The following is a 17,829-nucleotide window of genomic DNA, read 5'->3' as shown; positions in this document are numbered from 1 at the left end:
CCTGAGATGTAAGAAAAGAAGTGCCAGAATTCTACAAATAAAAAAGCGACCACTTTTTGCAAGGTAGGAGTATGGAGAAGTGAAACTGAGGGGATTTATCGGGAGATAAACGGCAGGGAAGGGAGCCTCCAAAAGCTGGCTACTGGAAAGTGATATAGCCCCCGAGGGCAAAAAAGCAGAACTTTTAGAAATCTGCTCCAGTGAGAGATGTCCCTGCCTGAAAGGTGCTGTGGTGAAGCAGGGCAGAATCGTAGGTGGGACAGTATGGGCTCAATATCCCCAGGGTGACAGAAAGAATGGGGGTACCTGAGCTGGCAGAGTTCCCAAGCATTGGAGCTGGGAAACCGGTTACAGTCAGCGAGCCCGGGAGGGGGCTCTCAGCTCAGTTCGCCCTAAACTGTGAACCACTGCCTGATCTCATGACTGCTCTCCATGTGGGGGCCTTGCAAAGGACAGTGACCTGGCAACCCTCTCCCTTTCCCGGGGAAGATCAGTGTGGGTATGCACAGCAGGAGTCTGCAGAGTTTGGGACACAGTGAGATCTTTCAGCTCTGGGGCTGGAGATGGAGGTGTGGCCATTTTTATTTGCATCCTCTAAAGAGGAATGAAAAGCCTGCTGGGAACAAAAGCCACAGAGAAACAGCTTACACTGAGCCCAGCCCTCTGGCAAGGGGGCAATGCAACTCTGCCCAGGCAAAGATACCTGACAATCAGTACAGCAGGCCCCTCCCCCAGAGGACTAGCTGGAAGAACAGGTGAAAAGCAAGTTTATGAATGAAAGAGGACTGTAAAACTCCAGTGGTAGGGGAAAATAGTATACAGAATTTGAGGTTTTTTCTCATGATTCGTTTATCTTTCAGTTTAGAATTTTCCATTTTGTTTTTTCTTTTTTCCCTCTTCAACTAGTTTCTTATTTTATCAACTCTTTGTTTCTAAGCCTTTTTAAACTTTCATTTTTTACATTTATATTTTTTAGATATATTCTTCAATTTTGGCTTCCACTCACTGTATTCATTTCTATTTTTGTATGTATATAAGTTGTCTCTGTAAGAAAGAACTTTACAATTCTCTTTACAATTTTGGGATCTAGTGTCTTCTAACACACAGACCAAAATACATTCAGGACCAAGTGGATTACCCTGTCTTGTCCACCCTGGGAGATTATATTCTTTCTTCCTCCGCCCTGTTTTTTTCTCTTTCCTTCTTTTTCTCTTCTGTTTTGACTTCTGACCTCCTGGGATTTGTCTAGTGTGTATTTTGCTTGGGTTGAGGTTGGTATTTTTTATTTTGTTCATTCATTCATTCATCCATTCTTCTCTGGGCAAAATGACTAGAAGGGGGAATTCACAACAAAAGAACGAACTAGAAGTAATACTCTGCTACAGATCTAATCAATATGGATATAAGTAAGATATCAGAGCTGGAATTCAGGATAACAATTATAAAGTTACTAGCGAGGCTTGAAAATAGCATAAAAAAGACACTAGCGAATCTCTTAGTGCAGAAATGAAATCTAATCAGTCCGAATTGAAAAATGCTCTAACTGCAATGCAATCTAAATTGGATGCTCTAACAGCTAGGGTAAATGAGGCAGAAGAAAGGCTAAGTGATATAAAAGACAAGTTGACAGAAAGGAAGGAAGCCAAGGAAAAGAGGAAAAACAACTAATGGACCATGATGGGAGGCATCGAGAAACCAGCAATGCTATAAAATGAAACAATATTAGAATTATTGGAGTCCCCAAATGTGGAACATATGAAATAGCATGGAAGACATTAGGGGAAGGAAGGGCAAACTGAAGTGGGGGAGATCAGAGGGGGAGGCAAACCATGAGAGACTATGGACTCCGGGAAACAACCTGAGGGTTTTAGAGGGGAGAGGGGTGGGGGGATGGGTGAGCCTGGTGATGGGTATTAAGGAGGGCACGTGTTGCAATGAGCACTGGGTGCTATATGTTCCATGAATCATGGAACACTAATCAGAAACTAATGAAGTACTGTATGGTGACTAACATAACATAATAAAAAAAATAAATGTTTTACTTTTTCTTATTTTTTTCACGACATTTATAAAGCCTGTAAAACCCTTAGCTAATAATATGTCAGCAGTTTGTACTCAATAAATGATGTTTTAGGGGTAAAAAACAAAAAACAACAAAAAAGAATTACTGGAGTCCCTGAGGGAAAAGAAATAAAGAGAGGGACAGAAGGTATATTTGAAGAAATCACAGGTGAGAACTTTCCTACTCTGAGGACAGAAACAGGCATTTCAAGTCCAAGAGAGAGAGGACCCCTCCCAAAATCAACAAAAACAGATTAACACGCCAACATGTAATACAGAAGCTTGCAAATTTCAGAGAGAAAGAGCAAATCCTGAAAGCAGCTCAAGACAAGAGGTTCTTAACATACAATGGTATAAACATGAGGCTGGCAAAAGACCTATCCACAGAGATCTGGCAGGCCAAAAAAGGAATGGCATGATATATTCAGTGTGCTAAATGAGAAATTATACAGCCAAGAATACTTTATCCAGGAAGGCTGTCATTGAGAATGGAAGGAGATAATAAAGAGCTTCCACGACAGACAGAAACTGAAAGATTATGAAACCACTAAACCAGCTGTGCAAGAAATATTAAGGGTGATCCTGTAAGCAAAGAGAGAGCCCAAAAGTAACAAAGACCAGAAAGAAACAGACAATCTAAAGAAACAGGGACTTTACAGGTAATACAGTGGCACTAAATACACATCTTTCAATAATTACTCTGAATGTAAATGGACTAAATGCTCTAATCAAAAGACCCAGGGTATCAGATTGGATAAAAAAACAAGGCCCATCCATATGCTGTCAACAACAGACTCATTTTAGACCTAAAGAGACCTCCAGATTGAGAGTGACGGGGCGGAGAACCATTTACCATGTTAATGGGCATCAAAAGAAAGCTGGGGTAGCAATCCTTATATCAGACGAATTAGACTTTAAACCAAAGACTGTAGTATGGGATAAAGAGGGATACTATATCATACTTAAAGGGTCTTTTCAACAAGAAGATCTAACAATTATAAATATTTATGCTCCTAACTTGGGAGTAGCCAATAATATAAACCAACTGATAACCAAATTAAAGAAACACATTAATAATAACACAATAATAGCAGGGGACTTTAACACCCCATTTACAGCAATGGACAGATCATCTAAGCAGAGATCAACAAGGAAACAAGGGCTTTGAATGACACACTGGACCAGATGGACTTCACAGAGATATTCAGAACATTCCATCCTAAAGCAACAAAAAATGCATTCTCCTCCAGTGCACATGAAACATTCTCCAGACTAGATCACATACAGGATCACAAATCAGGTCTCAACCAATACCAAAAGTTTGGGATTATTCCCTGAGTATTTTCAGACCACAATGCCTTAACCCTGAACTCAATTACACGCAGAAATTTGGAAGGAACGCAAACACCTGAAGAGCATCCTACTAAGGAATGAATGGGTCAGCCAGGAAATTAAAGAACAATGTAAAAAATTCATAAAATTCATAAAAACAAATGAAAATGAAAACAACAGTTCAAAACTTTTGGGATACAGCAAAGGTGGTCCTAAGAGGACATTGTAACCTTTCTCAAAAAATTAGAAATATCTCAAATATATAAGCTAACCTTAAATCTAAAGAAGCTGGAGAAAAAACAGCAGCTGGTGAATTGTTGAACACTACATCTGAAACTAAGTATGTACTATATGTTGGCTAATTGAATTAAAAAAAAAAGTTGTGGAAGTATTAAAAAAAGAAAGAAAGAAAGAAAATTGTCAATATTATCCTTTGTGGCAGAGAGGCCCAGAACCTGGAAATTTTAGTAGTACCAGCACTACATGTTGCATTTCTCATTTTCATTTTTGTATGAACACAATCTAAATTCTCTTTCTTTTTCACAACCTAAATTCGTAGATTCCTGGTTTCCAGATATAGGGCCTGGATATACACTCTGGTATAGGACATACTCTGCCTAGCATACTAGAAGCCTTTCTTTGAACTCAGAAATTAAAAAATAATGGTATAATCTAATTAAATAGCATACACATGACTTAAAATGGAAAAGAAGTAAACATATCAAATTCTCACAACCTTCACAATCGACGTTGAAGTTTGGGTTTTCTTAGTCCCCCAATTTATGTTTAGGTGCCCATTAGAAACGGTTTTGGGTTAAACCTAATGGCCTATTTTCTAGTATGCATGTGAAGAAACCATGAATATTTTTCCTTCAAAAACCAAAATTCTGCTTCTCAGTAACAAAGTCTTCTACACTATTAATTAGCTTAATAGGACTTACCATAAGGTTTCCCGAATAACCTGTGTCTCAGTAACAAAAACTCTGTCATCTGGAACATATAATGGGTCACTGCTATACAAGTGTTGGTCCCTATTAGACAGCAAACATCAAATGTCAATGAAAAGGTTTCTCATGAAGTAAAATTACATGCATTAAAAAATATATGCATTTAGTGGTAATTAAACCAGTAATCAGTAAGCAAATATATTAACATGTTTTAAATGCCCTCCCATACTCATTTCTACATGTCAACTGTAATACTCTCAGAGAAGTACTTTCAGAACAATTCCAATTTTTTAAAAAAGATTTTATTTATTTATTTGAGAGAGAGAGACAGGGAGAGAAAACATGAACAGGGGGTGGTGAGGTGGGGGAAGAGGGAGAATTAGGCTTCCCGCTGAGCAGGGAGCCCAGGTGGGGCTGAATCCCAGGATCCTGGAGCCATGACCTGAGCTAAAGGCAGATGCTTAACCAACTGAGCCACCCAGGCACCCCAGAACAATTCCAATTACTATATTCATTGCTGACTTAGCCAAGTGTTTAAAACTATGTATTATTTTAGAAAACTAGTAATTGTATTTTTTAGTAGGTGCATTAAAACAGAAATCAAATACATGACCTAATTCATACCAATCCATTAGCTTTGAAAGTAACATATCAAAAAATAGACTATAATTAAATAATAATCTCATTTTTAAAATAATTAAGTAACTGAAAAATGTATTAAATTAGAATTGCTAAAAAAAATCTTAAATTTCAGGAAAGTATTTGACTTAAGTCATAAATGAAAAGCAAATATTAAGATATCAAAGTTTCTTCTATTAACACATTAAATGAAAAACTTAGCTTCTTACCAGAAAGCAGCTAAATTGGAGTGCAAATGTAAACTATGAGGAAACCTTGAGGATCTGGTTGTCCAGTACTGATGAACCACATGCTGTTCCAGCCAGCTTCGGCCATCTGTCTCATCTACTGGAATGATATTTAAAAAGTTTAAATTATGAGAGTTAAAAAAAAAAAACACTTGAGCAACTATGCCACAATTCTGGATTTATGACTCCATTCAAATAGTCAATTGAAAAAGGATCTTTAACTTACCAAACTCAACACCCATAAAACAAGTAATACAGTTAAGAATTGGGCAGAAGACATGAATAGACATGTTTCCAACAAGACACCCAGGTGGCTAACAGACACATGAAAAGATACCCAACATCATCATCATCAGGAAAGTACAAATCAAAACCACAATGAGATACCACCTTACACCTATCAGAAAGGGGTAAAATTAACAACACAAGAAGAAACAACAGGTGTTGGCAAGGAAACAGAGAATGGGGAACCCTCTTGCACTGTTGGTGGAAATGCAAGCTGGTGCAGCCACTCTGAACAGTTTGGAGGTTCCTCAAAAAGTTAAAAATAGGGGGTACCAGAGCAAGACGGTGGAGGAGTAGGAGACCTGGATTCCATCTGGTCCCAGGAATTCAGCTGGATAGGGATCAAACCATTCTGAACACCTAGGAACTCAACAAGACATCGAAAAAAAGAATAGCAACAACTCTCTGAACAGAAAAGTGACCACTTTCTGGAAGGTAGGGCGTGCGGAGAAGTGAATCTGAGGTGATGTTCTGAGGGATAGACGGCGGGCCGGGGGCGGGAGGGCTTCCGTCAGCCACTTCTGGCAAGTGATAGAGCGGCAGAGTACAAAATCGGAACTTTTAGAAGTCAGCTCTGCTGAGGGACGTTGCTCTAGTAGCTAAGCGGGGGGTGGAACCTCGCTGGGACAGTGTGGTCTCAGGACCTCAGGGTCACAGGAAGACTGGGGGTGCCTGAGTGCAGCAAAGCTCCCAGGTATCGGAGCAGGGGAAGCCGGCTGCAAAGACAGAGCCAAGGCCCCGGCTCTCAGCTCAGGGTTGCCATAAACCATAATCCAAGGCATAGTTGAGACACTGCTCCTCCAGCAGGGACCCAACAAGTGGCAGATCCAGGGAGACGCCAGGAGGAGCAGCAAGGAAGCGCAGAGAGGACTCTGCTGGGATTGGAGACTCCACACGGGGTCGGGTGCCAGAGATAGAAACACTCGGGTCACAGGCCGGGTGAGCACGGAGTGCGGCCGGAGACTGGAGACACGGGAATGACTGACTGCTTTTCTCTGGGGTCTCACTGAGGAGTGGGGCCCCGAGTTGTCGGCTCCTCCGGGGCGGAGATTGGGAGGCCACCATTTTCACTCTCATCCTCCAAAGCTGTAGGGAAAGTTTGCAGGGAACAAAACCTCCCGAGAGCAAACCCAAGCAGATTACTTAGCCCGGACCGGCAAGGGCGGGGCAATTCAGGCCCCAGCAAAGACATTTGGGAACCATGGCAACAGGCCCCTCCCCCAGCAGATCAGCGAGAATAGCCAGCCAAGACCAAGTTTACCCATCAATGAGAACGGCAGAACTCCAGCACTAGGGGAATACTGCACATAGAATTCACGGCTTTTTTCCCATGATTCTTTAGTCTTTCAAAGTTAATTTTTATTTTAATTTCATTCTTTTTGAATTTTTCTTTTTCCCTCTTTCAACCAACATCTTTATCAATCCTTTAAAAAAAATCTTATTCATTTTTCATTTTTAGAGTCATATTCTATCTGTTCATAGTAGTAAACCTTATTTTTGGTATATATATATATATAAGTTGTTCTCTCTTTAAAATTTTGGATACAGTTTCTACTAAGACCAAAATATACCCTAAATCTCTAGTGAATGGCTTTGTTCTAGTCTCCTGCCTGATCACATTCTCTCCCTTTTTTCTTTTTAAATTCTCTTCTTTCATTTTTCAACCAACTTATCTATTCCTTTTATAAAGTCTTTTATAATTTTCACCATTACAGTCATATTCCATCCTTTCATCAAATCAACCCTTATTTTTGTACATATGTAAGTTTTTCTTTCTTTAAAATTTTGAGAGGCACTTTCTTCGAACAGACCAAAATACACCCAAAACCTAGTGTGTGGCACTGATCTATGCACCAGCCTGATCATATTTGATCATATTGTTTTGTTTTGTTTTGTTCTGTTTTTGTTTTTATTTTTTTCTTTTTTTTTTTTCTTTCTTTCCCTTTCTTTTCCCCCACCTTCAGGTCTTTTCTGATTTGTTTAGAGTATATTTTCTGGGGACATTGTTACCCTGTTAGCATTTTGTTCTCTCATTCATCTATTCTCCACTGGAGAAAATGACAAGATGGAAAAAATCACTTCAACAAAAAGAACAAAGAGCAGTACCGACTGCCAGGTACCTACTCAATAAGGACATTAATACGATGTCAGAACTAGAGTTCAGAATGATGATTTTAAAGATACTAGCTGGGCTTGAAAAACGCATGGAAGTTATTAGAGAAACCCTTTCTGGAGAAATAAGAGAATTAAAATCTAACCAAGTCGAGATCAAAAAGGCTATTAATGAGATGAAATAAAAAATGGAAGCTCTAGGGGTGCCTGGGTGGTTCAGTCAGTTAAGTGGCTGCCTTTGGCTCAGGTCATGATCCTAGGGTCCTGGGATCGAGCCCCACGTCCGGCTCCCTGCTCAGTGGAGAGCCTGCTTCTCCCTCTCCCTCTGCCTGCCACTCTGCCTACTTGTGCTCTCTATCTGTCAAATAAATAAATAAAATCATAAAAAAAAAAAAATATGGAGGCTCTAACTGCTAGGATAAATGAGGCAGAAGAGAGAATCAGTGATATAGAAGACCAAATGATGGAAAATATAGAAGCTGAGAAAAAGAGAGATTAAAAACTACTGGATCACAAGGGCAGAATTCAAGAAATAAGCGATACCGTAAGATGAAACAACATTAGAATAATTGGGATCCCAGAAGAAAAAGAAAGAGAGAGAGGGGTAGAAGGTATATTGGAGCAAATTATAGCAGAGAACTTCCCTAATTTGGCAAAGGAAACAAGCATCAAATTCCAAGAGGCACAGAGAACCCCTCTCAAAATCAATAAAAATAGGTCAACACCCCGACATCCAATACTACAACTTACGAGTCTCAGAGACAAAGAGAAAATCCTGAAAGCAGCTCGGGAGAAGAGATCTGTAATCTTCAATGGCAGAAACATTAGATTGGCAAAAGACCTATCCACAGACACCTGGCAGGCCAGAAAGGACTGGTATTATATATTCAGAGCACTAAATGAGAAAAATATGGAGCCAAGAATACTATATCCAGCTAGGCTGTCAATGAAAATAGAAGGAGAGATAAAAAGCTTTCAGAACAAACAAAAACTAAAGAAATCTGCAATCACAAAACCAGCCGTACAAGAAATATTGAAAGGGGTCCTCTAAGCAAAGAGAGAGCCTAAAAGTAACAAGGACCAGAAAGGAACACAGACAATATACAGTAACAGTCACCTTACAGGCAATATAATGGCACTAAATTCATAGTTATCCTAAATGTAAATGGACTAAATGCCCCAATCAAAAGACACAGGGTATCAGATTGGATAAAAAAGGAAGACCCATCGATATGCTGTCTGCAAAAGACTCATTTCAGACCCAAAGATACCCCCAGATTGAAAGTGAGGGGGTGGAAAACCATTTTCCACGCTAATGGACACCAAAAGAAAGCTGGGGGGGCAATCCTTCTATCAGACAAATTAGATTTTAAACCAAAGACTATAATAAGAGATGAGGATGGACACTATATCCTACTTAAAGGGTCTATCCAACAAGAAGATTTAACAATTGTAAATATCTATGCCCCTAACATGGGAATAGCCAATTATATAAGCCAATTAATAACAAAAGCAAAGGAACACATTGACAACAATACTATAATAGCAGGGAACACCTCCCTCACTGAAATGGACAGATCATCTAAGAAAAAGATCAACAGGGGCGCTTGGGTGGCTCAGTGGTTAAGTGTCTGCCTTTGGTTCTGGTCATGATCTCAGGGTCCTGGGATCGAGCCCCGCATTGGACTCCCTGCTCTGCGGGAGGCCTGCTTCTCTCTCTCCCACTCTCCCTGTTTGTGTTCCCTCTCTCGCTGTGTCTCTGTCAAATAAATAAATTAAATCTTAAAAAAAAAAAAAAAAAGATCAACAAGGAAGTAAAGAATTTAAATGACACATTGGACCAAATGTACGTCACAGATATAATCAGAACATTCCATCCCAAAGCAATGGAATACACATTCTTCTCTAGTGCCCAGGGAACATTCTCCAGAATAGATCACATCCTGGGTCACAAATCAGGTCTCAACCGGTACCAAAAGACTGGGATCATTCCCTGCATATTTTCAGACCATAGTGCTTTGAAACTCAATCACAAGAAGAAAGTTGGAAAGAACTCAAATACATGGAGGCTAAAGAACATCGTACTAAAGAATGAATGGGTCAACCAGGAAATTAAAGAAGAATTTAAAAATTCATGGAAACAAATGAAAACAAAAACACAACTGTTCAAAATCTTTGGGATACAGCAAAGGCAGTCCTAAGAGGAAAGTATATAGCACTACAACCCCTTCTCAAGAAACAAGAAAGGTCTCAAATACACAACCTAACCCTACACCTAAAGGAGCTGGAGAAAGAACAGCAAATAAAGCCTAAACCCAGCAGGAGAAGAGAAATAATAAAGATCAGAGCAGAAATCAATGAAATCGAAACTAAAAGAACAGTAGAACAGATCAATGAAACTAGGGGCTGGTTCTTTGAAAGAATTAACAAGATTGATAAACCAGTGGTCAGACTTATCAAAAAGAAAAGAGAAATGACCCAAATAAATAAAATCATGATTGAAAGAGGAGAGATCACAACCAACACCAAAGAAATACAATTATAAGAACATATTATGAAAACCCATATGCCAGCAAATTAGATAATCTGGAAGAAATGGATGCACTCCTAGAGATGTATCAACTACCAAAACTGAACCAGGACGAAACAGAAAACCTGAATAGACCTATAACCAGCAAGGAAACTGAAGCAGTAATCAAAAATCTCCCAACAAACAAAACCCCAGGGCCAGAGGGCTTCCCAGGGGAATTCTAGCAAACATTTCAAGGACAATTAATACCTATTCTTCTGAAACTCTTCCAAAAATAGAAATGGAAGGAAAACTTCCAAACTTGTTTCACGGGGCCACAATTACCTTGATCCCAAAACCAGACAAAGACTCCAGCAAAAGGAATTATAGACCAATATCCTTGATGAACACGGATGCAAAAATTCTCACCAAAATACTAGCCAGTAGGATCCAACAGTACATTAAAAGGATTATTCACCACAACCAAGTGGGATTATCCCTGGGCTGCAAGGTTGGTTCAATATCCGCCAATCAATCAATGTGATACACTACATTAATAAAAGAAAGAACAAGAACCATATGATCCTCTCAATAGATGCAGAAAAAGCATTTGACAAAGTACAGCATCCTTTCTTGATCAAAACTCTTCAGAGTATAGGCATAGAGGCTACATACCTCAATATCATGAAAGCCATCTATGAAAAACCCACAGCAAGTATCATTCTCAATGGGGAAAACACTGAGAGCTTTCCCCCTAAGGTCAGGAACACAGCAGGGATGTCCACTATCACCACTGCTATTCAACATAGTATTAGAAGTCCTAGCCACAGCAATCAGACAACAAAAGGAAATAAAAGGCATCCAAATTGGCAAAGAAGTCAAACTCTCAGTGTTTGCAGATGATATGATACTGCATGTGGAAAACTCAAAAGACTCCACCCCAAAACTACTAGAACTCATACAGGAATTCAGTCAAGTGGCAGGATATAAAATCAATGCACAGAAATCAGTGGCATTCCTATACACCAACAATAAGACAGAAGAAAGAGAAATTAAGGAGTCAATCCCATTTACAACTGCACCCAAAACCATAAGATACCTAGGGATAAATCTAACCAAATCTAACCAAAGAGGCAAAGGATCTGTACTCAGAAAACTATAAAATACTCAGAAAGAAACTGAGGAAGATACAAGGAAATGGAAAAACATTCCATGCTCATGGACTGGAGGAACAAATATTGTGAAGATGTCAATGCTACCTAGAACAATCTCCACAGTCAATGCAATCCCCATCAAAATACCATCCACTTTTTTCAAAGAAATGGAACAAATAATCCTAAAATTTGTATGCAACCAGAAAAGACCCTGAATAGCCAGAGGAATGTCGAGAAAGAAAAGCAAAGCTGGCGGTATCACAATTCCGGACTTCAAGCTATATTACAAAGCTGTCATCATCAAGACTATATGGTACTTGCACAAAAACAGACACATAGATCAATGGAACAGAATAGAGAGCCCAGAAATGGACCCTCAACTCTATGGTCAACTAATCTTTCACAGAGCAGGAAAGAATGTCCAGTGGAAAAAAGACAGTCTCTTCAATAAATGGTGTTGGGAAAATTGGATAGCCACATGCAGAAGAATGAAACGGGACCATTTCCTTACACCACATACAAAACTAGACTCCAAATGGTTGAAAGACCTCAATGTGAGACAGGAGTCCATCTAAATCCTAAAGGAGAACACAGGCAGCAACCTCTTCGACCTCAGTCGAAGCAACTTCTTCCTAGAAACATCACCAAAGGCAAGGGAAGCAAGAGCAAAAATGAACTATTGCGACTTCATCAAGATAAAAATCTTTTGCACAGCAAAAGAAACAGTCATCAAAACCAAAAGACAACCGAGAGAATGGGATAAGGTGTTTGCAAATGACATACCAGATAAAGGGCCAGTATCCAAAATCTATAAAGACCTTATTAAACTCAACGCCCAAAGAACAAAAGATCCAATCAAGAAATGGGCAGAAGACATGAACAGAAATTTTTCCAAAGAAGACATCCAAATGGCCGACACATGAAAAAGTGCTCAACATCGCTCAGCATCAGGGAAATCGAAATCGAAACCTCAAAGAGATACCACCTCACACCAGTCAGAATGGCTAAAATTAACAAGTCAGGAAACAACAGATGTTGGCGGGGATGTGGAGAAAGGGGAACCCTTCTACACTATTGGTGGGAATGTAAGTTGGTGCAGCCACTCTGGAAAACAGTATGGAGGTTCCTCAAAAAGTTGAAAATAGAGCTACGCTACAACCTAGCAATTACACTACTGGGTATTTACCCCACAGATACAAATGTAGGTATCCGAAGGGGTACGTGCACCCCAATGTTTATAGCAGCAATGTCCACAATAGCCAAACTATGGAAAGAGCCAAGATGTCCATCTACAAATGAGTGAATAAGATGTAGTATATATATACAATGGAATATTATTCAGCCATCAAAAGGAATGCAATCTTGCCATTTGCAATGATGTGGATGGAAGTGGAGGGTATTATGCTGAGCGAAATAAGTCAATCAGAGAAAGACATGTATCATATGACCTCACTGATATGAAGAGTTCTTAATCTCAGAAAAGAAATGGAGGGTTACTGGAGTGGTGGGGGGTAGGAGGGATGGGGTGGCTGGGTGATAAACACTGGGGAGGGTATGGGTTATGGTGAGCACTGTGAATTGTGTAAGGCTGTTGAATCACAGACCTGTACCTCTGAAACAAATAAGACATTATATGTTAAAAAAAAAAAAAAAAGAAGATAGCAGGAGGGGAAGAATGAAGGGGGGGAATTCGGAGGGGGAGACGAACCATGAGAGACTATGGACTCTGAGTATCAAAGTGAGGGTTCTAGAGGAGAGGGGGTTGGGGGATGGGTTATCCTGGTGATGGGTATTAAATAGGGCACGTTCTGCATGGAGCACGGGGTGTTATACGCAAACAGTGATTCATGGAACACTACATCAAAAACTAATGATGTATGGTGATTAACATAACATAATTAAAAAAATAAAATGCAATGTATATAAAAGAAAAAGAAAAAGAATAAGAAAAAGAAAAGTTAAAAATAGAACTACCCTATGATGTAGCAATTGCACTACTAGGTATTTACCCAAGGTATAGAAAAATACAGATTCAAAGGGGATACGACACATTATCAACAATAGCCAAACTATGGAGAGAACCCAAATGTTAATTAACTGATGGATAAAGAAGATATGGTATATATGAACAACAGAATATTATTCAGCCATCAAAAAGAATGAAATCTTGTTAGCCTGGTGTTGGGCATTAAAGAGGGCATGTACTGAATAGAGCACTGGGTGTTATACGCAAACAATGAATCATGGAACACTACATCAAAAACTTATGATGTAATGTATGGTGATTAACATAACATAATAAATAAAAAAGAATGAAATCTTGCCATTAGCAACAGGTGGATGGAGCTGGTGTGTATTATGCTAAGTTAAATAAGTCAGAGAAAGACAAATACCATATGATCTCACTCATATGTGGGATTTAAGGCAGAAAACAGATGAACATATGTGAAGGGAGAAAAGGAAAAAAAAGGAGAGGAAAACAAGTCGTAAGAGACTCTTAACGACAGAGACAAACAGGGTTGATGGAGTGAGATGGCTGGGGGGTGGGCTAGATGGGGGATGGGTATTAAAGAGAGCACTTGTGATGAGCACTGGCTGATGTATAAAAGTGATGAATCACTGAATTCTACTCCAGAAACCAATATTGCACTGTATGTTAAGTAACAAAATTTAAATAAAAAAAGAAAAATTCAAGAAAAAGGCTCTTTAGAATATATGTATAGAAATGTACATACAAAATTTAATTAAATATCATTGGGTATAAAGAAAAAAAATTACTCCATTTTAAATGACAAACAGAGTTTTAGAGGGGAGAGGGGAGGGGGGATTGATTAGCCCAGTGATGGGTATTAAGGAGGGGACGTACTGCATGGAGCACTGGGTGTTATATGAAAACAATGGATCGTGGATCACCACATCAAAAACGAATGATGTATTGTATGGTGACTAACATAACATAATAAAATTTAAAAAATTTTTTTTAAATAAAAAATAAATAAAAAAATTAAATGACCTCATGAATAAGAAGACACAAACAGTATATTCAAATAGTTTAATAATCATGAAAAAAATTGAAATGGTAACCAAAGATGTTCTCAAGAAACCCCAAACCCTCAGGACTGGTACTAAGCTTTAAAGAATTAGAATCTCTTATTCAGATTATAAGGCTAATATAATCTTGCTTCTAAAACCAGATGAAAGACATATAAAAAGTTCATCAAAGAATAAAAATGAAAAATCCTAAATTAAAAAATAGCTAACCCAGGTGCACCTAGGGCTCAGTTGGTGGATCATGTGACTCTTGATCTCAGGGTCTTGAGTTCAACTGAGCCCCACATTGGGCATAGAGCTTATTTAAAAAAATGTAAAAAATAAAAGAATCATTATGGGAATTTAGCTCAGGAATTCAAGGACGATTCACTATCACAAAATCTATCTATGTAGAAATAGAACAAAAGAGAAAAATTATATATAGGATTATCTCACAGATAAAGAAGAACATTTGATACAGTTCAATATTTATGATTAAAGACTCCTAGAAAAACAGGAATAGAAGGAAACTGTCCTACTTTGATAAAGGCCACATACCCAGAACCTATACCAAAACCCATCACACTCAATGGAGGAATTTCAGGTGCAACCCTCTTAGACTGAGACCTACTCTAGGAAAACTGCTCTCACTGCTGATGCTTCCTCTGCAGACTAGAGGCCTGGCTAGAACAGACACCATTAAAGTGTCACAAAGAAAATACAAGATAAAAGAATTGACAGGAGACAAAGCTGTTTGTAGACGATAATGATCATCTATATAAAAAAACTAATGGGAGAGGTGCCCAAGACGGCAGTGTAGGAAGACTCTGAACTCCCCTCCTCCCACAAACACACCAAATGTATACCTATATATGGAGTAATTCCTCCTAAAGAACAGGGCTGATTGAACAGCTTCTGCACAATAAAAGATAGCGGGACCACAGAGAGAGGGTAGGAGGGACAGAAACATAGTAATGAGAGGAATCTGACCCCCGATGCTGTGAAATGCAGTGGGGAGAGATAGTACTGAGGGACCAGTAGAAGATATGCCCACCCTAGGTCACAGAAAAAAGCTACAGATTAAAGGGCTACTAGACTAGATGTGGTGGAAACCCTTTTACTACCCTAGAGTGTCCAGCAAACATAATAGCTAGAACTCTCTCCAGATCAGAGGTGCTGGTGAACATCATTGTTTATGTTCTTTCTCCATCTTGATATACAGAGGGGAGCAGAGTCTGGGTGCTCCAGGTGGCCTGTTGCCTTGGTGACCTGTGCGCCTAGCCCACACCAACTCCAGCTGCATACCGAAGGTGGTACCTCTGCCTGTACCCATTCCAGCTCTAGTCTCCCAATAACGCTATCCCAGTGTGGTAAGTAATAGTACAACTCTAGCCTGCATTAACTACAGCTCTAGCCCTCTTGCCAAAATGGCCCTGATGTGGAGCACCCCGGGGACACCCTGGCCAGTGCCTGCTCCAGCACCAGCTTTTCTGACACGGCACCCACTACATGGAGCAGCCCAGTTTGTGGCTGTTCGACCTGTCCGTCAGGGTGCCCCGATGCAGAGTGCCCCCACACCCCCAGCCTGTACCGGCTACAGCTCCAGCCAGCCAGCCTAAGTTGCCAGGCATACAGTCTATGCAGGGGATATTCCTATACATGGCCATACCTTTAAGACTGGGAGATTTAGCTATTCCATCTAATTCACAGAAACACAGAAAGTAAAACAGAATGAGGAAACAGAGAAATATGCTCTAAATGAAAGAACAAGGGCCCTGTGGGTGGTCCAGTTAGTTAAACGTCCAACTCTTGATTTTGCCTCAGGTCATGAGATTCGAGCCCTGCATCAGGCTCCATGCTCAGTGCGGAGTCTACTTCTCTCCTTCTCCCTCTGCCCTTTCCCATTCTCTCACTCTCTAAAATAAATAAATCTTTAAAAAAATAAATGAGAGAACAAGACTAAAGAACTAAGTGAAACGGAGATATACAATGTAGCTGATAAAGAGTTTAAAGTAATAATCATAAAGATCTTCACTGGACTTGAGAGAAGAGTGGAGGAACTCAGAACTTCAACAAAGAGACAGACAATATAAAAAAGAGCCAATCAGAGTTGAAAAATACAATAACTGAAGTGAAATACATACTAGAAGGACTCAGGAGCAGATTAGAGGATGTATAAGAATGGAGCAGCTATCTAGAATACAGAATACTGCAAAGTATCCAAGCTGAACAGCAAAAAGGAAAAAAAAAGAATTAAGAAAAAGCCCACCAAGATTAGGTTAAAGTACCTCTGAGACAATAAGCATACTAACATTTACATTATAGTAATCCCAGAAGGAGAAGAGAGAGGGAAAGGGGCAAAAAAACTTGAAAAAATAATAGTTGAAAACTTTCCAAACCTGGGGAAGGAAATGGACATCCAGGTCCAGGAAGCACAGAGAACCCAAAACAAAACGTGAACCCAAGGAGGTCCACACCAAGCCATATAACAAGTAAAACATCAAAAATTAAAGATAAAGAGAGGCCCTTAAAAGCAACAAGAGAAAAACAACTAGTTTTGTACAAGGGAAACCCCACAAGACTATCGGCTGACTCTTCAGCAGAAACTTAGCAGGTAAGAAGACAGTGTCATGATATATATGTTCCAAGTGCTGAAAGAAAAAAACCTACAACCAAAAAAACTATACCCAGCAAGATTATCATTCAGAATTGATGGAGAGGTATTTTCCAAAACAAAAGTTAAAGTAGTTCATCATCACTAAACTGGCCTATATTATGAAGTTTGTTGTTTTTTTTTAAGATTTACTTATTTGACAGAGAAAGACAGCGAGAGAGGGAACACAAGAAGGGGGAGTGGAAGAGGGAAAAGCAGGTTTCCTGTGGAGCAAGGAGCCTGATGAAGGGCTTGATCCCAGGATCCTGGGATCATGACCTGAGCCGAAGGCAGCCGCTTAACCAACTGAGCCACCCAGGTGCCCCTATATTATATGAACCTCATGGTAACTAAAAACCAAAAAAATATAAAAGATATACACACACAAAAAAGAGAAAAGAATCCAAGTTTCATAAAACTGAAGAAAGTCATCAATCATGAGGGAAGACAGCAAGAGAGGAAAGGAATAGGAAAGAACCACAAAAACAAACAAAACAATTAACAAAATGGCAATATTATTTTGTATATACCTGTCAATAATTACTTCAAATGTAAATGGAATCAATACTCCAATCAAAGGACACAGGATGACTGAGTGGATAAAAAAGACAAGACCCATCTACATGCTGCCTACAAGAGATTCACTTCAGATCCTAAGACACATACAGACTACTGAAAATGAGAGGATGAAAAAGATACTCCACGCAAATGTAAGACAAAAAAGAAAAGAGAAAAAAAAAAATCTGGGGCAGCAATACATACATGAGAGAAAACAGACTTTTTAAACAAATTCTGTAATAAGAGACAAAGAGCATGATGTAATGATAAAGGGATCAATCCAACAAGAGGATTTAACAATTACACATATTGATGCATCTAA

General features: G+C 39.3%; 1 protein-coding gene across 4 annotated transcripts in view; it reads right to left on the bottom strand.

Moving 5' to 3' along the window:
* Nucleotides 1–17,829, bottom strand: part of TUBGCP5 (tubulin gamma complex associated protein 5) — a 113,567-nt gene that overhangs the window by 46,462 nt on the left and 49,276 nt on the right. For 3 of the 4 annotated variants that reach the window (XM_035023897.1, XM_035023899.1, XM_035023901.1), the window contains exons 7-8: nucleotides 5,189–5,306; nucleotides 4,335–4,424 (exon numbers count right to left, since the gene is read on the bottom strand). In XM_035023897.1, the coding sequence (XP_034879788.1) occupies nucleotides 4,335–4,424; nucleotides 5,189–5,306 (208 nt within the window). The remainder of the gene's footprint in view (nucleotides 1–4,334; nucleotides 4,425–5,188; nucleotides 5,307–17,829) is intronic. The other variant, XM_035023898.1, reaches the window with a different exon arrangement.

Source organism: Mirounga leonina, unplaced genomic scaffold (assembly GCF_011800145.1).
Source record: "Mirounga leonina isolate KUSES-001 unplaced genomic scaffold, KU_Mleo_1.0 Mir_178, whole genome shotgun sequence".
Classification (NCBI taxonomy): Eukaryota; Metazoa; Chordata; class Mammalia; order Carnivora; family Phocidae; genus Mirounga; species Mirounga leonina.
The sequence above is the reverse complement of the archived record's forward strand: the minus strand, read 5'-3'. Positions and strand labels throughout refer to the sequence as shown.